Source organism: Gambusia affinis, linkage group LG24 (genome assembly GCF_019740435.1).
Source record: "Gambusia affinis linkage group LG24, SWU_Gaff_1.0, whole genome shotgun sequence".
In the NCBI taxonomy this organism is placed as follows: Eukaryota; Metazoa; Chordata; class Actinopteri; order Cyprinodontiformes; family Poeciliidae; genus Gambusia; species Gambusia affinis.
The window spans coordinates 12825006-12851944 of record NC_057891.1 but is presented as its reverse complement, the minus strand read 5'-3'; the positions used below and the strand labels follow the sequence as shown (position 1 = coordinate 12851944).

The 26939-nt window shown below is 38.1% G+C and overlaps 3 protein-coding genes across 8 annotated transcripts in view; 2 read left to right on the top strand and 1 right to left on the bottom strand.

The window, feature by feature from the left end:
- On the top strand, positions 1–11700 carry dpp4 (dipeptidyl-peptidase 4). The gene is made up of 26 exons (XM_044110307.1): positions 1–222; positions 305–392; positions 1644–1739; positions 2356–2450; positions 2559–2633; positions 2717–2769; positions 2931–3003; positions 3936–4056; positions 4511–4665; positions 4744–4841; positions 4936–5065; positions 6380–6415; positions 6674–6772; positions 6856–6926; positions 7869–7922; positions 8011–8123; positions 8225–8272; positions 8352–8450; positions 9232–9301; positions 9425–9619; positions 9748–9802; positions 9990–10089; positions 10178–10236; positions 10309–10381; positions 10587–10660; positions 10751–11700. The coding sequence occupies exons 1-26, from the start codon at positions 220–222 to the stop codon at positions 10841–10843; spliced, it is 2226 nt and encodes a 741-aa protein (XP_043966242.1). The 5' UTR covers positions 1–219; the 3' UTR covers positions 10844–11700.
- Positions 11701–12437: 737 nt separating this feature from the next.
- On the top strand, positions 12438–15585 carry LOC122827407 (glucagon-1-like). Its single transcript, XM_044110313.1, is given in 7 exon segments — positions 12438–12487; positions 12489–12537; positions 12620–12726; positions 14224–14379; positions 14480–14593; positions 14994–15137; positions 15236–15585. Coding segments are annotated over 7 exon segments (645 nt in total). The 3' UTR covers positions 15261–15585.
- Positions 12603–26939, bottom strand: part of LOC122827403 (sodium-driven chloride bicarbonate exchanger-like) — a 61004-nt gene continuing 46667 nt past the window's right edge. For 2 of the 6 annotated variants that reach the window (XM_044110302.1, XM_044110303.1), the window contains 10 exons: positions 24896–25009; positions 24219–24380; positions 23892–24143; positions 22893–22961; positions 22639–22812; positions 22445–22567; positions 22299–22363; positions 22060–22173; positions 21753–21790; positions 17296–20921 (listed from right to left, as the gene is read on the bottom strand). In XM_044110302.1, coding sequence (XP_043966237.1) covers positions 21778–21790; positions 22060–22173; positions 22299–22363; positions 22445–22567; positions 22639–22812; positions 22893–22961; positions 23892–24143; positions 24219–24380; positions 24896–25009 — 1086 coding nt within the window. In that variant the 3' untranslated portion in view covers positions 17296–20921; positions 21753–21777. Of the gene's footprint in view, positions 12711–13267; positions 13364–17295; positions 20922–21752; positions 21857–22059; positions 22174–22298; positions 22364–22444; positions 22568–22638; positions 22813–22892; positions 22962–23891; positions 24144–24218; positions 24381–24895; positions 25010–26939 lie in introns of those variants that run through there. The other 4 variants (XR_006370057.1, XR_006370058.1, XM_044110306.1 and 1 more) reach the window with 4 other exon arrangements.

Here is a 26939-nt window from a genome sequence, read left to right as displayed (position 1 = left end):
CATGTGAGTGTGTTGTGGCGGTGGACAGTTTGGGAAAGCCACTTCCTCAAATGCTGAAGAACTTTACACCGCAGACTTACTGTCCCACCTTTGAAACTTCCACTGAGATAATGTTTAACTCCAAAGCATGACTTTCGCGTTACTTTGCAGTCCTCCGTGTTTGTAGCCTTGTGGATATTGATGCGGTTGTGATTTGGACGGGTAGTACTCACAGAAGCAATGGTCAGTATTTTTGTTCACACTTACACATTTCTGTGTTTTGACTCCTTTAAAAGCGGGCTTCTCGTCTTTCATTCCTGGCCAGGTTTCCATCGCCAAAGTGCTGCTCGGAGTCTTAGCAACTACGGTGGTCGTTGTGTTGATAGTGGTGCCCACGGTTATATTCTTGAAGGGTGAGTGTTTGCTATTAAAAGGTCCTGCTATGGCACGCGCCGCTGACAGAACCGCGCGCGTCATTACGCACGACGAGTTAAATGTCAATATTCGGTTCAGATATTGACGGTTTCAGTCAAAAACAAATGCGAGCACTCTGTACGATTTAGGAGTTTATAAGTGAAACCATACCGTTTTTTCTCCACCATTTCCCCGGCAGAACAACGAAACGAGAACACCCATAACACAAATCTAAAGTTTTGGTCAGTTTGGATTTGGATATGTATTTTAAAAATACGTGACTCATCCGAAAAGACTGACGCTAATAAAACACAGCCGCGACGTAACAGGAGAAACACAGCAAAATCCTCCAGGCATTAATCTGTATGATGGACATCCATCCACCCAGACATCCATTTTCTAACACCCTTGTCCTTACTGGGGTCTATCTCCAGCTAACGTTTCGGGTGAGAGGCGCGGTCACCCTGACAGATCGCCAGTCTGTCGCAGCTGTGTGATGGACACAAAAAATATAATATTGTCTTACATGTAAACTGTGTGTGACAGTTTAGTTGAATCAGTACGTTAAAAGACATCAATATAGAAACGTCTATGAGAGTTTGAATGTGGTTGAAAAGGTAACTAATTCTCAAAGATTTGAGTCTGAATTTTGGCTAAAGTTTGAGAATTTACATGTTTTTCTAGACTGACAAGAATTAAAAACACATCCATGTTTGCCCAGTGTTGGAGGCAATTCAGTGTCTGACAGTTGTAGAAAAAATCGCGTCAGTTCACATTTAAATCTGAAAACAATTTCTTACTGTTCTGATTTACAGATGTTTTGGTTCTGATATTGGGATAGTTGACTGTTATGAAACAGAGTAGTATTGGAACTAAAGATGAAACTCAAATGACTTTAAGTAACCCAGTGTTGGTAGATGTGTTAAAGTAGTGACTACAAAATAAAATAAAGTGAAGCCAATGTGTGGATCTTATCCATCACAGTAGATATTTATTACAGAAGAATTTTAATAACATAAGTAAAATATAGAAAATTACTTTCAATGGGTTTAAGTTGACGCTTGTGTGTGTTAGAAATGTCTAAATGTGGTTGGAAAAGTGTTGTGGGCTAATCAAGTCCGACTTTCTGTCTTTAAGATAAAATTTGGGTGGGATTTTTGAGCTAAAATGCATTTTCCTGAACTAAATAAGGAGAGGGACTGAGTTAGAAATCCCTAATGAAAGCTAATTCGGTAACAACTGTGTTTCAGACGATGGAAACGCTGAGGACATGAAAACGTACGGCCTACTGGACGTCTTCAACTCCTCTCTGAAACCAGCGTCCTACAACATGAGATGGATTTCAGGTGTGTGTGTGGAGGGGGAGGGGGACTTTAAAGAAACGAGATTGGAATATTATGATACTGATAACACCTAGGCTTGTGCCATTGTGTAAAGCCATAAATGCATCATTGAATACTTTTATTATGTAATCTTTCTAGTGGTTGTGCTTTTAGTTACTGTTTCACCAGACTGAACTTCTAATACAGTCTCTTTAACTGTTGCAGTACTTTGAAATGTTGACTTTCAGTATCTTTAGTACTTTTTCATATTTTGTCACATTCCAACTATAGAGCTTAGGATACAGTATTTTATGTGATATACCAACACGGATGGAGGTTCAGTCTCCAACAGAAGAACAACTCAGACATTCAACATAGGAATGATTTATGTTAAGTTATATTCATTCTCTACAATGTTCCAGAACTACAAACTCTTCACACTTTTCATTGATAAAAATACTGAACAAGTTTAAGGAGTGTAGCATTGTCTTTCTTGCTCGCTGGAAAATGCGACATGCACCATTACTCATGCTTCCACGTTGTTTTCTTCTCTTTTTGTGACTCACTATAAGGGAGTTCCTCCTCGACTGTCCTGTGTTTCATACTGAATGTACACAGATGTCTGTCTCTTCCACAACAGATTATGAGTACCTGCATAAAGAAACCGATGACTCCGTCTCCCTCGTCAACTTGAAAACAAACGTTTCTGAAGTATTTCTGACAAAAGACATGTTTGTAAGTCGTCCTGGTGTGATTAAAACAAAGATAATGTCAATCTTAACAAATGCGGTGTTGTTTCCGAGATAATGCATTCGTACTTAAGTCTTTCTTTGAACAAGACAGATCGAACGCCACGCTTTTGACTACAAGCTGTCTGCTGATCGCAAATATGTTGCCTTCATGAGCAACTACAATAAGGTACATGAAGCTTCTATTTACCCGTTTAGAGTCAAACCTGACACATTGGAGGCTTTTGACCCTTTCTGTTTTCCTCCAATCAGGTGTGGAGACATTCGTTCACAGCTTCTTATTCGCTGTATGATCGCGAGTCAGGGTAAGTCACTTGTTGAGCCACCAATATTCTGGTAAATACATGCAACTGCAAGAAAATCCAAAATATTTCCTGACAATACATACCCCACAAATTTCAGCAACTATACCGAACATATAAATATATGTATAACAAAATCACTGATTCGCAACAATCTCTTTCAGAACAAATATCCCTTCCTCTGGCATTCCAGATGTAGTCCAGTACTTTGCATGGGCCCCAGCAGGGAGCAAACTGGTAAGCCTGCAGGAGACAGTCGTGTTGAAAAGAAAGCGCAGTACTAAACAAAAACAAACAGTCAAAATGAAAAAAAGCTTGTGTGAAAACCAAACTTTGCCTTCACGAGTAGCTACAATAAGCAGGTACTGGGATCAAGTAGCGTTTAGAAACATTTAGCAGCAATAACTCTCCTCCAACACTGGACAAACATTGGATATGTTGAGTAGAGTTTAGATTGGGCCTAAAAATTCCAACTTGACCCAGTTTTTTGCATTTGGTTCAGATCTTCCAGCTCCATTTTCGTCACTTGTGGTAACCGCACAGTGATTCAAGTGGAAATCATCTGAGATGTGTGATTAATATGAGCAAAGCACTGTGGGGTGCGTGCGCAATACTCTACTTTCAGTAACTGTTTTTTGTGTTTTTTTGAGGAATTTAAACTTGCAGGAATTTAAATCCTGCAAACTGCAAAGTTATTATTTTTGCATAACTTTGGAAAAATAATAACTTTCTCTTGACCATTGCAACACCTTGATCCGTTTCTGTGTTGGCTATTCTTCTGTTTGGGATCATGATTCATTTCGCTCAGTATGCAGAGCAGTTTGTGGTTAGTGACAAGCCCAGATCATCAACCCCCCACTACCGTGCACATGTCTACTTTGGTCACATCTGGCTATATTTAGAAGATGGACCGCCTTTAGATGTGGTTTTATTAAACTTAGTTTGACAACTTTTTTTTTTTTTTTCCACCATTTTTGTGTTTAATAAATAGCAACTAAATCAAAATATTTTTAGAACCTGATAACGATTAGATTGTCTTTTTTTTTACGCCTTAACGTTTTCTGTACTGAAGTGAATTACCATTTACTACCATACTGGAGTAATTAGCAACATTTCAGGAGAAATCTGTGTATTTTTACATTTGCATCCCCTTTCTGTTTGATTTCCAGGCTTATGTTTGGGACAACAACGTGTTTCTGAAGACCAGCCCCGAGTCACTACCAAAGCCAATCACTTCCAACGGAGGGCCAAACAAGATATTAAACGGGATTCCAGACTGGGTGTATGAGGGTAATAAAGAATCACATTCATTTTTTCCATGAGGAACCTCCCCACTTATGACTGCACTGCCAGATTTTCCAGCCCTGCTGTCAAAATAGCTACCATTGCTGGCTTTCTGATATTCTTTAAAAAATATATATATAAAATTGTCAAGAATGCAGTCAGGCATTTCCTTCTGGCATTTTATCATGAGGCTGATTTCTTCCAGATGGGGGATTTCTGCTACAACTCGACCCCATATGGCACACCCCACCGCAAATATTAATTTAATGTCACCTCTGAATCAGGTGACATTCAGAGGTGAATGTCACCTCTACATGAAGTATAGCCAAATACTTCATGTAGTATTTAGCAACTTCAAATACTGCATGAAGTCAACCAGAACAAAAAGTTGAATTAGTGTTCAAAAAGTTGAACATGTGGGTTTTTGCTTCTACATTTCCTTTATATTTTCTACTTCCAGAGGAGATGTTCTCGTCCAACCAGGGCTTGTGGTGGTCACCCGGTGGGAAGTATTTGGCATATGCTGAATTCAATGACACCCTGGTGCACAATATTGAGTACCCTTGGTATGGCGAGGGCCAGTACCCCAGCACTATTTCAATTCCTTATCCTAAGGTGGGTCTTTGTTTTTGTCACTGCCTCTCTTGTATTATGGACTTCCTGGTTCATCTTTCATGTTGTGCTTTGTTGCAGCCAGGTACTCCCAACCCGGTTGTGAAGCTGTTTGTTGTGGACACTGACAACACCACAATAGTCACAGAAGTTGTTGTTCCAGACTCATACAAATCAATGTAATACATGATATGTAATGCATGAGATCATCCACCTAAAGGAATATGACAGAAATAGAGAATTTGATTAACTTTTTTTCCCCTCCATCCACAGTGAACACTACTTGGCTACCGTAACCTGGGTGACTGACACCCGGATAGCTGTTCAGTGGTTAAAGAGACAACAGAACCAACTCATCCTTCAGATTTATGACCTCAATGGAACTAGCTGGGATCCTGTTGAGGTCAGTCCTAAATCATGTGTACATGTGTAAAATTCACACGTGATAAACTTTTCACATTTCCTCCAACTTCATTGTATTTTATTGTGGCGTCATGTTAGTGTGGAACTGAAATGCTACAAGGTTTTAAAGGGGATCTATTATGCTTTCTTGAATAAGTCAGGATATAAGTCTGTGGGACACACAAAATAAGTTAATTGAATTTTTTTGCACAAAATTATTCTCTGATAACGAGATTTCAACTGCTATGTTCTGCCTATTTTGACCTCCTTTCAGAATGAGATGGTTGAGGATTCTGTCACTTTTATGCAAATAAGCTGCTGCTGGCCACGCCCTCCAGCTCCTTGCTTTCGCTCACACTAACTACAAGTCAAAATGGCTGCAAACAGATCTGCAGTATCTTTGATACTGACTGAGAGCAAGAAGCAGAAGAAATGTAGCCACCAGCTGAGGTTCCGCTCAGGTTGCTAGGTAACAACACTAGTGAATTCACAGCACTGACCCATATAACACGATGGCCCATGTAAGACAAAACTTTATCCCACTTACTCTGGGATAAATATCCAAGGTTTCACAAGCCAGTGAAAGGTTTTAATAAAAAAAATTAATATGTGCAGCAGAATTTGGTGTTTCAGTTCAGTAAAAAAAAAAAAAAAAAGTGAGTGTATGGATCATGAGTGACCCATACACTGACCTATAGTCAGCTCAGGTCCCGCAAGTAGTTACTTTTATAAAGATTTTATAGTTAAACGAACTTAAAAAGTCGGCATCAATGGGAAAGCCAAAATATATTGAAGGGGGGATGAAAAATTGACTACCAAGAGAAATTCTGTTTGTTACCTTTTACCACCTTTTACTGGCCTTTATTATCGCGCAGAAACCCCACATCACCATTTACAGTAACTCTTTAATTAAAAGAGTTACAACAACATTCATTTCCCCTTTGGGATCAATAAATTAATTTTGGCTTGAACTGAATTTAGAGAAAGACTGATGCTAATCCTGATGATTTCTGCTAACAGCTGGTGAAAACATTACATTTCAATTTAGAATACTACATAAGATTAATAAAAAAAAACTATTTTGAAAAACAGAAATTTGTGCTAACTAAAAAGTATGTTTAATACCTTCCTAAAAGGTGTTTGCTTGTTAGTAGAGCCCTACTTCCAACAAAGTCTACATCATCTGGAAACATTTTTCCTAAATTCTTTTCTGTTTTGAGGCGTCTCTCTGCTTCAAGCTGCTGAGATAAAGGTTCGTGCATTTCAATGAAATGTGACTTACGACAGCCATAAACCCACTGTTATCTTATTACAGCATCTGGAGCTGACAAGTCCGGGCTGGATTGGACGGGTGAGTTAACTCCCTTTGGTAAAATGTAAATTATTTTTCCTCTAATCTACAAATTCCATGATAAGACCATCATGACCTGCGGTGTCAGGCACTGCAGGTCATTTAAAACATATGCAACTTCTCTGTGATTGCACAAGCCTGCTGTTGGGCGGAGCTACATGTTACTGTATATGATCTATGTTTAAATGGTTTCAATTATGATTTCAAATCAGGGGGTGGCTTTATGTCAAACTACATTTTTTTAATATTTTCTCCTAGTTTTCTCCACCAGAGCCAGTTTTTGCGCCTGACGGGAACAGTTACTACCTGATCATGACTGATTCGACAATGTACAAGCACATTCATCATGTGGTTAGGGTGAGTAGAATGATTTAAAAAAAAAACCCCAACAACTTAGAAGTAAAAAAATAACATACTTCTTGCTCTGGCTTGTCATTCAGGGAAAGGCAACGCCCATCTCACCTGGCTACTGGGAAGACATTGAAATTCTGAAAGTCAGTGAAGACAGCGTGTAAGTTTTAAATTGGACGCAGCTGTTAATGTCTCTTCAAATATAGTCCCTCTGAATGTGACTTTTAAATCATTTTTCTCATAGAAAAAGGTCTAAATTGTTGGACTGCACATGTGTGTGCCATCACCAGTTGCCCACATCTAGCTAGCTCTTGTAGCTAAAAGCTAAAACACATGGTCCCACTTTCTGGACCAGGTTCTGCCCAGATTATTATTATTTTATTATTATTATTTATGTTGGGCTTTTTGTTGAAGTTTTTTGGGGCATCTACAACAATAGTCTGTTCCCCTCCAAATATAAAGAGACGTCATTTAACTTTGCCGTTAAAAAACATCTCTTGGGCTTTAAGTGACATGATGGTGGAATTTGACCAAATGTTCATACTGTAAAATGCAGGATTGTTCTTCCTAAAGGTAAGTCTAGCAATACACATCTAGCCACTTGTTGCTACTTCTTGGCCAGGTTCTGGCCTTTAGGCTAGCATTCACTACTGCTAGCTATAAATGCTAGCAGTAGCACAGGAAATGTCTTGCATATACATATTGAGAAATCCTTAGAAAACATCTAGAATTGGGACCCCAACTTTTGAAGTTTGCCCAAGCTCCCCTCTGTTTCTTATTTTACTCTAAGTTTTTCTAAATTAGAAAAAAAAAAGAAAGAAAAACTTGCTGTGTTTGTCTTTCCTGAGTTGTTTCCACCAATACACAGCAAGACCTTCAAAGTTCTAGCTGATGTAATCACATTATAAGACTGTGTCAGTCTAAGTGTGAATAGGCTCTAAAGCCAGGCAAAGTCCCAAAAGCTAGACAATTAAAAAAAAATAAGTAATACCACTTGAAACCAAATGTTTTCAGGTACTTTACTCTATTTCCAGCAGTATTGATCCCTGTAAAAACTAATTCCACATTCAGAAAACCTTTCTGGATTGCATTTTCTCCTCAGGTATTATTCGAACAACGAAAAGAGCCGCAAGCCAGGAGGGAGGAACGTCTACCAGTGAGAATTTGGATTTCACTCTTATAGGAAGTATCATTTCCATAAGGAAAACTTATTAACATTTACATGTTGCATGTTTGGACGCCAGGTGGACAAAAAACCTTAGCTATAAGTGTCTCACCTGCACTCTTCAAAAAGAATGTGAATATAACACGGCCTACTTCAGCCACAATGCTTCTTACTACCGCTTCAGCTGCCACGGTCAGTTATACCTCATTTTGAAAAAGTTGCCACTCTATGTATTTTTATATTTTTATAACAATGACAGTGGATTTATTTTTATTTTATTTTTTTGCTTTAAGGTCCCAGAATTCCACAGCACTTTCTTGTAGAAACTAGCAGTTTTAAAAGTAAGCTACAGTTGAGATAAATTATCTTCAAATGACATGAAAGGACAGAAAACATATATTTACTTGTTCTTATTTCTAGAGATCAAGGTTTTGGAGGACAACAAGGTATTTAGCGATGCAATAGCCGCCTTCCAGATGCCCACTATGCGCCAAGGGACCCTTAAGATCGGCAAATACAGTAAGTAAATGAATCTGCGTCTGGTAGACATTTATTACATACTTCCCTTTGTAGCTGTCGAGTCTTGCAACGCAAAAGTTCTGGGTTCAACTCCAGCTTCCCGCTGCAATACAGTGGTATTCTGTGCATGGACTACTGATCCATGCATCAGTGTAGGAATGTGTCTGTATGTTTGTGAGCGGCTCTAGTGTAAAAGTGCTTTGAGCGGTGAGTAGGACTGCTCAAAGAAGTCGTAAGCTTAGCATCTATTTCTCTGGAAAAGGGTTAGAGCCATTGGAAAAAAATAATTCTGACTTTAATCTCAGAATTCTGAGAACAAATTCGGATTTGAAAGAATTCTGAAACGCTGAGAAGAAAAAAAAAAGCCAGAAATCTGAGATTGAAGTCAGAGTCCTGGCTATGATGGCGCATTAGGGCCATTGTAGACATAGAAAAAAATGAGTAGTACATTTCTGGGGGAAAAAGAAACTCAAAATTTTGAGATTAAACTCAGAAATTTTCTAGAAAAAACCCCATAAAGTTTTGAAAAAATTTCTTGAATCAAATTTCTGAGATTTTGGCAGAAAAAAGTTCTGTCTTTTTTTCTCCAGTGGTTCTAATCCTCTTCCGTACCTCTAGGAGTGTGTGAGTTGTTTGAAGCAGTAAGAAATTTTGTTTACAATTGTGAATTGATCAATGATTATTTTTTTACATTGTTTTTTGGAAAAATACATAATTGTTGCCTTAAACTGTCAATTTCTATTTCCAATGAAAAAAAAACAACATTTCTCTTTATTCACAGATCTTTGGTATCAGATGTATTTACCCCCAGGCTTCGATGAGTCCAAGAAGTACCCTTTGCTAATTGATGTGTAAGGATCCACTGTATTAAATAAATAACTAAAATACATAGAAACTTAATTCACTAATAATAATAATAATAATAATAATAATAATAATAATAATAATAATAACAAACCTGCACACCCTTCCAGGTATGCAGGTCCTTGCAGCCAGAAAGTAGACTTCAGGTACAGAGTAGGCTGGTCCACCTTCCTGGCCAGCACCGAGAAAGTCATCGTTGCCAGCTTTGACGGACGAGGAAGCGGTTACCAGGGTGACCAGCTGATGTTCGAAATCTACAAACGCCTAGGAACCTATGAGGTGGAAGACCAGATAACGGCAGCTAAGTAAGAGAATCTCACGCAAACATCTCGCCTCGCCTGAACAGTCTCAATCAAAATACATTTTGTCGTAGTGCAATGCCGTTCTCATGAATTCCACAAACTAATTACCTTTTATCGTCCTTTCTCTAAAGGGAGTTCATCAAAATGGGGTTCATTGATAAAGATAGGGTTGCTATATGGGGATGGGTAAGTAGTCAAGATTTAGAAAACAAACATGGACAGTATAAGAACAGGATTGGAGCTGTTGATGTGTAACATTTTATAGTACAAAGGCCAAGTCGTGGCTCTAAAAATAAGTTAATGTTCCACTTTGACGTCAGTGTGTTTTATAGTACGGATGAGCTGATGTAATGAGACGTCTTATCTTTCACAGTCCTACGGTGGATATGTATCTTCGATGGTCTTGGGCTCTAACAGCGGCGTTTTCAAATGTGGGATGGCAGTGGCGCCGGTGTCCAAATGGGAATACTATGGTATTTTAATTGGTGTTGATAGTCGTCCTACTTCGGACCGCTGTAATAACGGGACATTACAAGATCTGCATCGATCTGTTTGTTCCAGACACCATCTACACAGAGCGCTACATGATGCAGCCCTCAGAGAACCATGACGGATACAACGTAAGCTCCACCATCCGTTGTCAGTCATCACATCTGTTATCTCATCGCCTAACCATAAATCTGGCTGTTTAGAACTCGACAGTAATGGCCAGAGCCAAGAATTTCCATTCAGTGCAGTACCTTCTGGTTCACGGAACAGCCGACGGTGAGTTCCTGTGGTTGTTCTAACCCCCTCAGTGTCCAAATGTTTTGCAACTAAGTCCTGCAAGAGTAGTCCTGGGCCACGAAAATGTACATTTTCATCCCCTAGGTCATAAAAAAATGCAAAAACGATTCTATTGTAAAAACAAATATATAATATTTTGAAGCGTACTAGCCTAATTTAATTTAGTGTTTGGTATTTTTTCTAGATAATGTCCACTTCCAGCAGGCTGCTGAGATCTCAGAAGCCTTGGTAAATGAACAAGTGGACTTTGATGCTATGGTGAGTATCCCTTAAAATCCAAATGATTATTTAACGAACAAATCTGCCAAATATGTTCTTTAAGTTCTTTTTTTTAATGTTTTCTTTCAGTGGTACACGGACAAGGATCATGGACTGGATGGCTTTGCCAACATGCATGTCTACATTCACATGACTAAATTCCTGAAAAAATGCTTTGAATAAGATTATGTATGTTTTCATTTTCTCATGTGAATAAGACATTGTTGTAATAAAAACTGTATTAAATTATCATATCTCCTCCTTTAGGAGTTCTATTACAAAGTCCTTACCAAAATGTATTTACCGCTTCGTAGGCTAATGCCTGAAAGTAGAGAATATAAATAAAGATGCACACCCAAAATACACACATACAAAGAAAACTCTTTCTCATCAGAACAGTAATGTCAAACTAAATATTCCTTCAAAATGTATGTTGCAGAAACCACACATAACACATAACAATGTTGTAAAACTCATAAAAACGAGGTCAGTGCAACCCTGTCAGACTGCGCACAGGGTAAAAAAACAAACCCTTGCAGGGTTTTCAAGCTACAGGGTAGCATGTCTGTTAGGCTAGCTACTGGAGCTAACACCAGCTACTTAGACTTAATCTACAACATAAGAATGACAAAACAGTTGACATTCAAAATGTCCACCATTTTTTTGTTTCAGTTAGAGCATCTTATATATTTTTGCTATAAATTATGTATGAATACTATGAAATTGTGATATTTTTGCTTAGGGTGGTCATACTGTGAGAGTCATAACATTGCTAGAAGCAGCTGGTCTTACATTGCCGTTTGCTTATAGCGGATGCACAATGACCTGAGGAACACCCAAAGATGTCTGAAAATATTCATGCAAGTGTTTTCTCTTGGAAATAAAGTGTTGCATTCTGTTAAATTTGTATATTAGTTATTTTAAGTTGTTTTACCTTGAATTATCTCCACACATATGATAAAAACGGAATCAAAATGTATCTGAAATAAGTTTACTGTTTATATGATTCCATGAGAAATAAAGAAATAAATAATTTTTCTTTGTAAAATTCTTGATGTTTTGTGATCTATTTTTGGCGTGTTTGGTTTTGTCTTTTATACTTAATGGTACAATGTTGAAGTTTTGCATCTGCTGTAACTGAACCAAAAAAAAAAAAAGCAGCTAAATTACTTAGTCACATTTTCAGCTTTGTCTTGATTCATGATAAGTAGCATCATTTTGGCTTTTGCAGCTTAAGATGTTCTGGTTTCAGACGAAAAGTAGAAATTGTTTTGGATTTTGTCATAACTTTAGAAATATTAAGCTCATGCTAGATCATAATGCAATAAATAGTTTATTTCAGCTTGTATTTCAACCTAACTAAAAGAAAAGGAATAGCAGCGGAGACGTTTCCTGAACATCACCAGGCACTCTGCTCGTAAAACCCAAACTGCCGCTGAGGCAAAAACTGATCAATATTTCCAATTCTCTGCCTCTGATTGGCGAGAAGCCTCAAATACTGACTCACTGTCCAAATACACCGTCACACGTACTGCTTCCCATCGTGATGACACAGTAGCGCATTAAAGCGTCTCCCTGACTGTCTATTTGACAGGATGAGCAGCAGTTGTTTGATCTTAACACCTAAGTACAAGAAGGTATCACGCATGAACGGCGTCTTTCCACCTGCACCTTTCAAATGAACAAACGCATGGCTCGTTTACTTGCCCGTCACTGAGGGGTCCTGTGTGTAATGGGTCGAGAGTAATGGGACGGTAAAGCAGATCCGCCTGAGGAGATGGGACCTCCTCTTCCAGTATATAAAGCTGGAAGGGAGAAGCAAGTGGTTACACCAAGCAGAGGAACTAACAACACTGTTTGGAAGGAAACAACACAAGGTGAGTTGAATCTTCTCGCCTTTAGACTATCTTACCTTCAGCTGATGAACTGTCCGTGTTTATGCCTTGTTTCATGTCGCAGCTTGGAACCATGAGAAGCATCCACTGCTTGGCCGGCATCCTTTTGGTCCTGGGCTTCGTGCAAGTCAGCTGGCAGGTTCCTCTACTTGGCACTGAGGACAGCTCAAGGTAAAGTTTCTCTAGGTTTAGAACAATTTAACTCAAGAGACTGCAGTCTGTGACATACAAGAGTATGGAGATAGGATATAAATGTGTTACGCTATAGATTTATACAGTCTGTACTTCTAAACGCAAATACTTTGAGATATCAGAGCACTTTAACAAAATAACTCTACAACAAGTAAAAGGTCTAACGTGAATGATAGTACAACAGAAATAAAAATGTTTCCTCAGAGAATCCTATGGGAAGAAAATCAACATACAAAACAACAGTTGCTTTGTTTTTAACATGCAACGTTGTTTAAACCTTCCACAATCTGGCGGGGTTGCACTGATTTATGGGGGTTTTTTCTGTGTGTGTGTATGTGATCTCGGGAATTGACAGTCTGATGGGACACTAACCGCGCCCTCCCTGGTGTCCGACCGTGACATCTGCCACGCTCCTCCTGAGCATCGCACTAAGACTGGAGGATGCACCGTCATTGTAAACTTGATTAGAATATTTAAACCAGTGTTGAGCTTAAAGGCTGTGAGCAGGTAAACACTTTACCTGCTGTAGGTATCACTCTTCATTCGGTACACATCCAGGATTGGTGGAGTTAATGGCTTGTTCGAGGGCACCAAGTCCAAAGCAGACTTCTGTCATCTGAAAAAATAATTTAAAAAATCCAGCATATAATCCATAAAAGTGATTAATGGCAGCAATATTTTATGCACCTTAACTGTCATCACATTTTTATTGGATGGTTATTTACACAGAAATCAAATGGAAACTTAAGTAGGAAGTGGTGTGTCCTGTATAGTCCTGTTCAGACAATAAGACTGTAAAAAACAAGAAAGGTTTTTCCAAATATTTTTGTACTTTTTGACAAATCTTTACTTTTAAATACCATAAAACACTTTAGGTGTTCTGTCCGTAGTACATGTCTCTCACAGGTGGATTCTCAGTGGCGCACAGCCTCCAAACTCCATTTCCTGTAACAACTAATCAACTGTTTCTTTTTAAATTAGTGCCCAGTGAAAGTAAAACGGTTTGATCTCATACTGCCTGAATTTATTTGCAATAATATTTTTAAAATGCTGGTTAAAAATTTAAGTAGAGATTTATTTGAAGAAAGAATTTAGCTCTGATGAAAATTAGCGACATTAGGCATAATTGAGCAAAATAAAAATAAAAAAATTCTGTCAAAACAGAGAATAATATTGAATTTATACTGTTTTACTATACTTTTCATTGAAATCATTATTCCTGTATTTCTTGATAGATTTAAATACTGCTTAAAAATGCAAAAATCACAAAAGACAGGCATTTCACACCCCGTCTTCAAGAGCTTCCAATAGATTCCTTGCTATATATTAATCGCTTAGAACCTTTTCACAGAACTTCACTTCAAATATCTTGAACTAGGACTTTTTTGAAAAAAGCTCCACGGTTTAAAAACTTACACAAGCAATTTTTGTGAATAAGTTGAGATGATTTGTTTACATGCCTTGTATCTTTTGCAGTTTTGAGGAAGACAACAGATTAGCCAGCAGGCCCCAGGAGCTGTCAAACATCAAGAGACACTCAGAGGGAACGTTTTCCAATGACTACAGCAAATACCTGGAGGACAGGAAGGCCCAAGACTTTGTCCGGTGGTTGATGAGTAACAAGAGGAGCGGGTTGGTGTAGGATTTGTTAAAAAGAAAACAAAAAAAGCTATTTGAGAAGGTTTCAAATTGTCTGCTTTTCTTCATCGGGTATTGTTCTGTTCTACTGCAGTGCCGATAAGCGCCATGCAGACGGAACCTTCACCAGCGACGTCAGCTCCTACCTCAAGGACCAAGCAATCAAAGACTTCGTTGCCCAGCTCAAATCTGGACAGATCCAAAGAGAGTAGGCCAATCCTCCATCTTTCAGCTCCAAAGCCTCCCAAAACCCGCCTGGCCGTTTGCTTCCACCATGAACCCATCACCGGAACCAGAGTGATCTTGAACTAATCATCTGCTTTGTGTTGCCCTTCACCCATTGTCCTATATTTTTCCCCTTTCCTTTCTTCTTAACGTTGTGCTAAAAATAAATCAATGAACCTTTCCACTGTGTTGATTTGATATGTCTATTTGCACACGGTGCAATGAATCACAAAACACACAAGCAGGCAGTGAAGCTAGCATGACACGATTACAGCAACAGCTATAGCAACATCTGATGGCTTTCAGACCAAACATTAGAGCTCAGATGCGAGGGTTGCTGACCCTTAATGGATACTGTTTACATTGTGCCCTTGTGTACATAGATCGGAAATGGACAGCCTGGCTCAAACGATCAGCAGGAGGCATGTAGATGGAAGCTTCACCAGCGATGTGAATAAGGTGCTGGACTCCATGGCCGCCAAGGAATACTTACTCTGGGTCATGACCTCTAAACCTTCAGGGGAAAGGTAATACAAAGTCGACACAGCTGATTGCGCAAATGCTAACGCTTGGTTTCCCCCCCATTAGTCGTAATAAACGTGACTGTGACTTTTGTCTTTTGCAGCAACAAACGGCAAGACAACCAATGAGAGTCTTTTCAAATGCCACCTAAAGCCATATTGCAGAGGAACAGGAAGCCATACCGCTTTGCAAGTTATGTTAATATTTTTTACTTTACTTTGAATGTATTGCAAAGATACAAATAAATGTTATTCTTCCACAGACAAAAGGTGTGCAAGGGAAGAAATTAAATTCAGGGCATGAAATTTTTGACAAAATGACAATTATTTGTTATATTTCTATGCTGCAAACAAGAACACCAAAGGTTCTGTCTCAGGTAGTCCTATGAAAAGCACATGATTGTCATAGCAAATGAATATTTTACTCTGCCAAATAAACCTTGTCATTTATTTCATCTCTTTGCCTCCTTTGTTTAGAGTCTACAATCCCTGGCTGAAATGTTATTCTTTCATGATGCACAGATGTTTCGATTCACAATTGTGCCACATATGTGAAATTTATCTTGTAAAAATCAACTTAAAAACAACCGAAACTGTGCAAAGCAGCAATAATCATCGTCCAAGCTCTATGTGGTTCAATTTAAGCATTTTGATGTACTACAGCTCTGTCAACATCCCACACTCTGTATAATCTACATGTTGCTTGTCTCCTTTGCAAATATTATCTATGAAATTGTGAAGGACCAACCTTTTTAGGTGACTAGGTATCAGACTTGGTTCTGGACTCTGGTTCAGCCATTCCAAGATTATAATTTTTTTCTCTCATAAAGTCCTCATTATGACTGAAATGCATGCCGACACTGTTCTAAAGATAAAAAATAAAAAGTCTTACACAAGCAAACACCTGCAGTTCTGCGTATAAAACTGCAGGTGTTTTATAGTTACTTTGAAAACCAGTAACTGATAGGTTACTGGAGCATCGTGACACCACAGTAATTAGATAGAAGCAAATTCATGTTTATGTTATAATGCTGAAAACCACAAGAGGTGGTTTTACAGAGTATTGACTCAGAGGGACTTAAATACAAATGCATGTTTTCCAAATCCGTACTTGTGGAGAAGAACCAACAAACATTTTACTGGGGCTGCAGTTGGGGTTTTGTCAGGTGTATTGGGACAAAACTGCATTTAAAATGAAAACATATACATAAATACAACGCAAAAAAACAAACAGTTTCAGCTGTTTTATATCTTTATTTATGTTGTCTTGCACACACACTCTCATTCTCATGAAACTAATTACAACTGCACAACAGATCTGAACTTATAGTTCTCCATGAAGGTGACTTAAATTGTTCAAACAAAAAGTGCCCGTCTAATAATATCAAATTTAAGGCAGAATTCCACACAGAGGTGGTCAAAATATCTGATTCTGATTTCATTTTGACCCACCATTGGTTTCTCTAATCAGCTAAGAGCCATCGGTTGGACATTGGGGGTAGAGGGAAGATAAACAAAAATCTGAACTCAACACATTTCATATTAGTAATATATTAGTAACATTTTACACAAATAAAACATTCTATGTATTATACAGTGCTAAGACTCTTTACCATTTACATTTTGCCCTTACCAGAAGAAGAGAACAGGATTATTGCATCTCTAGAGGAATCCATGATCCTGCAGTGATATAATTTCACCATCATGCAGGATTTCTTAATTATTTTTCCTTTTGAAAACAATTAGCTTTGGATGCTAACACACACAAGATCAGTTTCAGAGGAGATCACATGTTCATAGATGACACGTACTGACAAGATGATGAAGAGTATGCTGGAAAACACTGAGCTATTTGTACAATCACCCGAAAGTTAAGCATTTAAGTTTCTCTCCGTTATTCTTAAGCAAAAAGATAGCTAATGTTAGCTAAAGTTACATGTAACCAAACTACGCTGCCATGCAAGATTGAAAATATCATTTTCACTTAAGCTGTCCCAGAAAAAAAAAAAAAAAAAAAAAAAAAAAAGTGTGCTAAAAAGAAATAACTGGGAAATAAGCTCATTCGCTTTTCTTACTTTGGAAGAGTAAATTGAAAAGACTGATATGGCTCTGGTATTTCTTCATAAAATGAAATGCTAATGCTAGCAAGGGCAGATTTAGATATTTTTCTTCTTTTTTTTTTTCTTTTTTACAAATTACATTGTACAAGCTTTCGGAAATGAAACAAAGAAGACGTAAAGTGCTTGTCAGCTTTAGGCATTTTACAGTGCTATGAAAAAGTAGTTTTCCACTTTCACATCTCTTCTATTTTTACTTTTTGTCACACTTAGCATCATCTAACCTGATGGGTGTGGCTTGAGAAACTGAACTCGAATTTCCAGAAAAACAGAATCAGAGTTATTGTATGATTTCAGAAGGGAAGAAAAATGACTTTTTCAAGGCCAGGGTTTGTTTGGATAACTTTTTCGCTTATTAAATGTAATTCCTATTAAAATTCTACATTAAAGATTGACAAAAAACTGAGACTACATCTGTAATGGTCAAATACTTTTTTGTAGCACCGCAACTACTTTCGAGAAAAGACAAAAGGGTTTCACTATTAACAATTTTTGAGTTTAAGCAAGCAAAACGTATAACTTTAGCTTTGTGTTTAATGACATGAGACAGTTACCAGCACTTGCTCACCATTTCGTCCCCAATAGTTTTGAACATTTCGTACCTGTTTTTTTGGGGGGTACGAAAAGGAACAGTTTTCCATGAGACCATTCACACAGACTCTTGTATTTCTTGAATAAATGTGTGCTAATACTTGCAAGGACCAATTTAATACCAGTTTTGCACAAAGTACATTGTATGACGTTTCTGGAGTGAAACAAGGTATAAAGTGCTTCTTCGCTTCATCTGGATCATTTACAATCTTTGTGATTAGCCTAGCCTTCCTAGCCAACCTGCCACTAGCTTTAGCTTTATGTTAATTCTGCCGTGTTGTAGTTTTGAACATTTCTTACCAAACATTTTCCGATATGAAATGGAAATGTTTTGCGCCAGCCGCAGCAGGGAAACAAGAGATTTGACTTTCTTGATTTTGAAGAGTAATCTGAAAGACTGATATGGTTCTTACATTTCGTCAGTAAACGAAATGCTAGTGCTAGCAAAGACTGATTTGGATGCTTGTTTTGTTGAAATATAAAATCTGTGGAATAAATCAGAAACGATATAAAGTACATATCAGCATTAGGTGTTACACTCGAGTCAGACCAGATAAACAGTTTCCACATTTTCAGTCTTTGTCAATCAAGTCAACCTCCCAGTAAGTTTAGCTTTAGCTTCAGGTTTTTGCAATGACATGAGGGGAGGTTTTTTTAAATTTCATTTTTTTCCCCCTTCGTCAATTCATACCTTTTGGACATATTAGCTACTCTTAAACTGAGCCATCATTAGGAAGATTACATCAACTTTGACAATTTAAAGACAATATCTGTGATTTACAGTCTGTTACATATGAGAAAAAAAATAATTTTAAGTCTATCAGCACAACGTTATTTTGAGTTATCAGGTTTTTAGGATCATAAAAGTCATCTAAAGAAAGAATCAAGAATAGGATACCATAAAAAAGATTTTTAAATTACTAAATTAAGTCGTACATAAGATTGAGCATTTATTGAATTGTTAATTTCTATAATTTGACAAAATAAATAAATACTTGGCTACAAAATGTGTTTGAAGTAACATGTAGGTATGAATTGGTGAAGGGGGAATTGACCAATCAGAGGAATCAATCTTCTCAGTTCATTCTTAGTAAGAAGGCTAAAATGGAAATTTCTCAGGAGGTAAACCGAGGAAACGCTTGACTGGAGGAGAAACATTTATATGTGCAACATCAAAGGTGAACACAGCCACTGACACATAGACATTTAGATTTACATTATAGCATATAGAAAATGTTTACTTTCAGAAAGTTACATAGCCAGCGCTCTTAGGTTCGTGTGAGTTGAAGTAGACCTGGCAGACATCTAACCAGTCACTATTCTAAGGTGCGAAATTCTGCTGCAGCATTCATTGCTTCACATGAAATCCATTTGCACTCGCTGTGGCAGGTGTTTTAAAGAGACAACTTGCAGTTGTTTTGTTTTTTTTGGAAAAAATATTAAAAAAACCCATACAAAATACGAAGAAAGTAAATGTTAAAAATCATTTAAAATCTGTCAGGAATTGGCCTATAGACCAAGATACTGTTGGAGTCATAATTCTGGCTTCACTCTGTTGCTGGTACTGTATCACCGTTACACTTAATGGTCCGCACCGAGTTAGGCACCAAGACGGGAAAGGTCCGATTTGGATGTAATTTGATCCGCATGTGGAGTAGGAAGGATTCGATTGGCAGAACAGAGGTTTTAAATGTTTCATAGCTAGAACCACGTCAGCAATTTTAACAGATTATCACAAAAGGACTTTGTAAAAAAAAAAAAAACATCCGTAACCACTGGTTGCAGTTCCATGACGTACTATAGTTTTGAAACGTTTTATCTGGAAAACTGTATCAGAAGGTTGCGTATAAAACTTGGTGAAAGTTGTGGTAGAAAAAGTAGGTTTTTTTGCATTTGTGACAAAATCTTTCACACTAACAGTGCTGTACAGCCTCATTTAGAGCTTGAAAGTACAAAATGCAGAAAAATACACTGTGATTAGTTCCTATTTCTCTATTTATTTGGATCATTTGACAACTAACGTAGCAAATCCTACTGATTTTCAAGCAATTGTTATATTTTGATTTGATGTCATTCCCAAAAGTATCCAGGTTGTTTGCAATTACCAATCAAATACAAAAGATTTCTTCTGGGTGTCATTCAAAGCCAAAGTAGCAATAAATGTATTTGAAACAGTAGCTGCGTTTCCATTGACCATATAGTTGCGCTAATTGGAATTAGGAAAAATAATTTGCCAAAAAAACGTGACTTAAAAAAGAAACCACGTTTTTCAATAAAGTTTTGCATCAGGATGAGGTGGTAAAACTGCAGGAGCATCACATGAGTCATGTGATCAACAACCAGATGCTATTAGATGAAGAAAACAACAGGAAGTGGTAGGAGGATGACGGCGCAGCATGTTTTGTAATGAGCGAACTTATTCCTGTGCGATTTCAATTGCTTTTATTATTTAATGGAAACGCCGCAATAGCAAAATTGGGTTTTTCGACGTTTAGCGGAAAGGTTTGCACAAACTTGTGATGAAAAGGCAGCTACTGAGGGGAATAAGAAGAGCAAGCAATAGTGGAGCAATGTCTTACAGTTACCAAAGCCTCCTTCCACAGCTGATAGAATGTTAAAGTGCTTGACAGCTTAGCTTCAACAGATACTGTCATTCTACTAGTAATGCCACATATACACTCTCTGCAACATGCTAGCTGTTCCCTGATTGATCATTCCCGTACCTATTGCTGGTCTGAATGCGGATGAAATTAAGTCCAGAGTTGTTTTTTCCTTCTGTTTGCCTAACTTGGTGGCTAACTCGGTGAGTTTTCTTATGTTGCTTATGGTTTCCAACAAATACTTCTTTCTTCTGAACTTGCACACAGACTTACATGACTAAAAACACAGTGTAGCACAGTACATAGGTGGTTGAGTGTGGCACGGTATATTTGCTTTGTTTCGTCTTTTTTCTTTCTTTTATTTGTATTTACTGATCGACAGCACAGTGGCGTCACCAGCATGTCATCACAAACTCGTCTCCCTGTCCAAGCTCTTGTCATGCCTCCTCCGCTTGTGTCGCTTTTCACTGCTTCTGGGGTAACTTCAGGAGAAGAAAACAAAACAAAAAAAAATTTAAAGCAAATGGATTCTTAGGATGATGCAAAGACAAATGATTGTTAGGGGACATGCAACAAAACATGCAAATATGTCTGACTGAATATTATCTTTTTGTTAATTTACAAGGAGCAAATGTTGCCTTTTAGTTTCATTCGTACAGATTAAACTTTATCATGGTACAACGGCAATCTTCAAACAAACTTAGGAAAAAAAATAATTCATTCTCTTTCTGTGAAATGTTATGTTTATCTTTAACCCTCAAATATAGATTTTAAATGGCGGTTCTTTAAAACTACAAATTTCCTAACATGGATATAAAGAGCTAAATCTAGAAGAGGTCTTTTTTAACATCTGCAACTCGAAACAGGTTATAAAAGTTACAGATCCCTGTTAAAGTCCTGATGTGGTTGTAACGCAACAAAATGTTGAAGGAGTGTGACGATTTTTATCAATGCATTTAAAATCTTAAACTAACATGCAGAACCTGACGACATGAACTGTGCAACGGAGTCACTAGTCACTTCATATCATAGAGTTAACAAAATCACGACACTTTAGCAGGGGTGTCAAATTTCAATCCTGCAGCTTTTATTTGTCTCCCTAGTCCAACACATCTGAGTCAAATGACTGAGTCGCCTCTTAAGGATGTGATTGAGTTCTGCTGATGAGCAAAAAATTTACATTCAGGTTTGTTGAAGCAGAAACGTGGCTCTGGAGGACTGGAGTCAGACACCCGTACTACAGACTGTCGGTTCCAGCATGCAACACAAAGTGAGACTCTGCACGGCGACAGGGACTGCTGGGAACAGCTTACCTTTGGGGTATCGGCTTCTGAGAGGTTAGGAAGGGGAGCTTAGGAGCGGGATGGAGCGAGAGAAGCAGGCAGGACAAACTACGTTAGTCTACGCAGTGGGAAATCTGCAAGGGCACAGCTGCTCTGAAATGCACATCTTTCTTTTCTTTTTTTCTTTTTTTTACTGGAAAAGTAGCAGTTCAGTCATAAACACCTGCCACTTAACATGGAGATCCTTCCAGAAGAAAAACTTTCAGGTTTTGCATGAATAGCAGAAGTGCTTATGTGGTACGTTACACATGTGAAGTTTTGGGAATTATCAGTGTACCTTTTCGATCCCAGTTCCTTTTTCGTGCTCTCAGCAGGACTGACACCCTTCCACACGTTCCCGAAAGAACCCTTAGACATTTCGTCGGTGATGTTCACCGTGGCTGGGTCACTCCTTCAAACAATGTAGAGGGAAGAAAGTTGTTTCAGTCTTAAGAAATTTAATTTGTTTGCTTTTTTGTTTCATATTCTCATAGAATATCAACACTCAAAGCTAAACTAAAGGTAGGAAACACTCACCTGTAGTGCCCCTCGAGTGGGACTTGCACAATCCCTTCCTCCTCTGCGATAATACTGTGTTCCTCCTGCAGGAAGAGACGAAACAGAGAAAACCTGCAGCAATCTGTAACCCAGGTCACATCCGACGCTGCGCTCCTCTACTGCACCTCTTCTGCTGCATCCTCCAGCTTCTTCTTCTTCCACTCCGGCATCAGATCATCCAGCCAGCTCAGTTCTCTCTTGGTGAAGATGAAATCCAGCAACTTACGAATAAATACCAGCGCCAAGACCTGGAGAAACAGCCAGATTAAGATACCAGGCAAACGAAGATGGCACAACCACAGATACAGAGTTAGGTTACCATCATGGGGAAAACGATGGCCGCCCTGGAGGTCTTGATGACCCACAGCAGGACTAAGCAGCTGAGCTGGATGATGGTGAAGAGGTGGACCTTCCTCAGCGGCACATGTCGAAGGTAGATGAAGTCAGGCTGATGTTTGGCTGGCATGCCGAACAACTTCAACCGATCGAAGAACTTTGAAGATACAAGCAAGACTTATAAATGAGTGTTTTCGGGGTTAGTTCTGGCCCCTGGGGGACTCTGTGCATGCTCACCTGAATGCCTCTGAGGGAAGATGCTCCCATGTACAGAAAGACGCCGTAGAGGACCGGCATAGGGATGAACTGAGAAGAGACCAGGAAAAAGGTCGGGATCAGGATCGCAACACTTAGAGCTATGCTAAGCTAGTGATAGCTTTGTTCCACTAGATAATGGTACGATAAGATTGTTTTATTTAAACAGCACATTTTCAGCAACAAGGCAGTTCAAAGTGCTTTGACTTTCACGTAAATCGCTGCTTCAAAAGTGAAGTGGTTTAAAATTGCTCAGAAGTGTTACTTTTTTTAATGTCTTTTAGCTTAAATTTGTGTTCACCAACACAAATTTAAGACTTCTTAAGACCTCGATGAATAAAATTTAAGACCTAAACCAACTAAAATGTACAAAAGAAAATGTAATGTATTATATAGTAGTGCCAGATTTTTTTTTTAACAGTATGAATGAAGATACATACAGGTCATACAGGTCACCAATGCCGTTTAGCAAACTGGTGCTAATTTGCACTTGATAATGATAGATGCAAAAAAAGTTAGCTAGCTAGCAAGATCATATTAGCAGTTAATAATCACAGAACGTAATGAAGAGGTTCTGAGTGTGACTCAAACTTCTGCCTGACAGGAAAGTTCCACGAGAGAAATAAACTACATTAAGAGGTTAATTAGTCCTGCCATGATCATATTGAAGGCTATCATTAATGTATTTAAGAACAACTTACATATTATCAATTTCCTGAAATAATGGCCTAAGTCAACAGTGATTTTCTTTTTGCCCAAAACATTTTTTTTCCCATTATTTTCTAATGACTTTCTGACATTTTAAGACTTTTTAAGTATGCAAGGACATCCTGGTGACTTGTGGCTAATCACAGTGACTTTAAAATTCAGTCTAGATTACTTGACTGAATTTAATGGGTAAAATTTAATCATCATTTAAAGACTTGGTTAACGGTTTTCTATGCATCTTCGAGTGCTTTGTGACGTGAGCTGAGTAAATACTTTCAGCACGGAGGTCATGAAGACGGAGCAGCCCATGAGGGTGAAGATCATGAGGCCGGTGAAGCGCTGCTCGCGGATGCCCAGGAACTTGGGCTGCTCTCCAGGAGCCGAGCACTCCGACTCCAGCTTCAGGCTGTTCACGTGGGAGATGGAGAGCACGGTGGCCGCCACGAACCACGGCAGGCCCATCACCGAGCACACGCCCAGCATCACCCCCACCACGAACAGGTCCAGGTGGTAGCCGCAGCCTTTCTGCAGGGGCCGACAGGGACAGACTTCAGCGTCGACGAGGCGTCGCACGGCAAAGAGCAATGAGCTAATGCAAACCTTCAGCTTGTGCTCCTTCCTGTTGATAATAACCGCTGTGATCTGCTGGTCCATGAAGATGAGGATGGTGCAGAGCACAGCGGGTATAAAGGAGACAATGGTGGTCCACCACGGGTTGGGTCCAACCGGGTTTATAACCCAGCCCCGATCGTCTCTAGTTGGCTTCCAGGAGAAAAATGGGATATTTTTCTTAAGTGATGAGATATCTAAAGGTTTCATACATAAATGTTCAAATAAAATGTTTGAAATAGGATTCAGATTATTATGTTTCTATGGAATTTGCTTGTATAATACTTCAAAATGTAGGTTAGTGACAAAATCTGGTTTCTTTTAAACAGAAACTTGTTTTAAGTCAATTGGCAGATTATTTCACTTATAACAAGACATTTTCAACATGTTATTAAATAATCTGCCAGTGGAACTAGTACTTTTAAAATCAATATTAAGGAATTATTATTTACTTAAAACAAGCTCTTAAATCTTGCTGAAAAGTAATTTGCAAGTTAGTTTTGCCCAGTTTAAAGTGTACTGAGATATTTGCACTTGAAATGCAATATAATGGTAAGATTTTGCGTTTTTGCACTGTTTTTGCACAGTGCAAAAACACAAAATCTTACTTTACTTTACTGCAAACACAGGTGCAGGATTTCACACACAAAGCTGTCAGGGGGGCTTACTTTGAACTTGCTGGGGACTTGTAATTTAGGCGATGGGATTCCTATGGCATAATCAACAAGGACCATAGTGAGGATAGTGATAAAGACTGCAAAGTCGCTGATGACAGCCCTCACCTGGACAGAACAAAAACACACATCCTTTAGACAAAGTCCATGTTGAATTCAAACAGAAATATGTAAAAAGAGTACCGTTCAAGAACACCTTCAAAAAGAGTATTTAGTCAGGTTACTCAGGTGTATCAGGGACGTTGTATATAGAAAAACAAAGAGTAAATTTCCGCCAAAAATTTTTAACATTTTGAGAGATTTTTTACAAAAATATTGGAAATTTCTGACTTTAAAAAGTTGAAAATTTGCTCAAAAGACTTCAGAAATGTTCAGATTAATCTCTGAAATGTTCAAAAACCAAGAAAACTGACTTCCAAAAGTTTAACACTTCCAAAGGCCAAAGTTTTTCCCAGCAACTTTTCAACCTCAAAACTTGTCAGTGATTTTTTCCCAGCCCAATTATTGCCTTTTCAAATTAAAATTTTTAATGTTTGTTTGCAAATGTTTCTTCTTTTTTTTAATTCATGAGGTTCTGAGATTCTTGGTGAAAATGTATTCCTTTTTTTTCTATTTACAATCGTCGCAATATGCCGTCGCAGTTCTCAGCTGAAGATTAGGAAGTAAAATGATTTAATAATGTTTTCATTCCATCTGCTTCGTTCCACCGATTTTTAACTATTTATAGTACAGTGCTGATGGTCTTGGAATTGTTCAGCTTCTTCATTTTCTAGTAAGACAAACAAAAAAGCTACCCCAAAAAATAAAGAGAAAGAAAAAGAATAGTTCTTTTAAATCAAAACAGTGACATTCAAGAAAATCCAATGTTGCAGCACAAACATACAGGAAGCGGTCAATAAGCGTTTAGATGTTACTGCATTGTAATATTCATCACCACAAGGTGGCGATCAGAGGACACGCTGTAGTGAGCCAACATCACCCCACACATTACACTGCTGTGTGTCATCTCAATGACAACCCATAGAAACTTAGCATAGAATGGCCACACAGACTGCAGCGCTCTCGCTGTGCTCCCAAACAGCCAGTAGATGGCAGTGTAAGCTAATGATGTTGTCAGGCAGTTTCTGTATTACTTCTGCAGATTTCAAAACAAAATTGAAGATTATAAATAAGTGAAGTCGGTGTCATTCTGCAGCTGGCAGGCCCTTAAAAAAAAAAAAAAGCCCTTTGTGTGAACAAAGAATAGATATTTCAAAACGATGGTGAGAATATTCAATAGTCTGTTTTCCAGATGGAAGTAAAGTTTGCATTTTATTTGCAAACCAAAGTCCAAGACTTCAGAGAAAGAGTGGAGAATCCATTCTGCGTCAAGTCCAGCGGATGATTTGGTGTCATCTGCTGGTTCTGGTACATCGGGTTTTCTGAAATCTTCGTGCTTCTTTCTGCTGATGAGGCTGATTTCATTTTCCAAAAGGGCTTGATACCCAAACAGCCAAAGGCACAAACAGCTGGTTCACTGAGCATGATGTTACTGCGGTTGAAGAGCTAGCAAACAGGCCTGAGAAAATCTAGGGACTATTGTTGAGAGGAAGACGAGGGACACCAGATGGCACAAAAATTAACACATTTCTCAGAAAAATTAAACACGTTTGATTTTTTTTAAATTTACCTAATATTGTAATTTTCTGAGACACAAAATTGTGCTTTTTATTCTCTATAATTCACTATTGCAAGATCCAAATATTTGAAATATTTCACTAGATGTGTAATAGGTCTATATAATATTTGTTAAACTGTACTTTTACTTAGGAACAAACTATATGTGAACTTAATCTTAATTTAAGGTCGAGGTAAAAATTTTTTATAAAAGTGGCTTGAAATAGAGCCCAGAGGATCCCCAAATGTGATTATCTTCAGATAAAATTGCCAAAGTAGTAGCATTCTGCTCTGAAATCTCATCGAACAATATTTTAAACCAATAGAATATATTAAATAATCAGTTGAAATTTCTGTTTTTTACACTTTTCTTTAAAAAGAT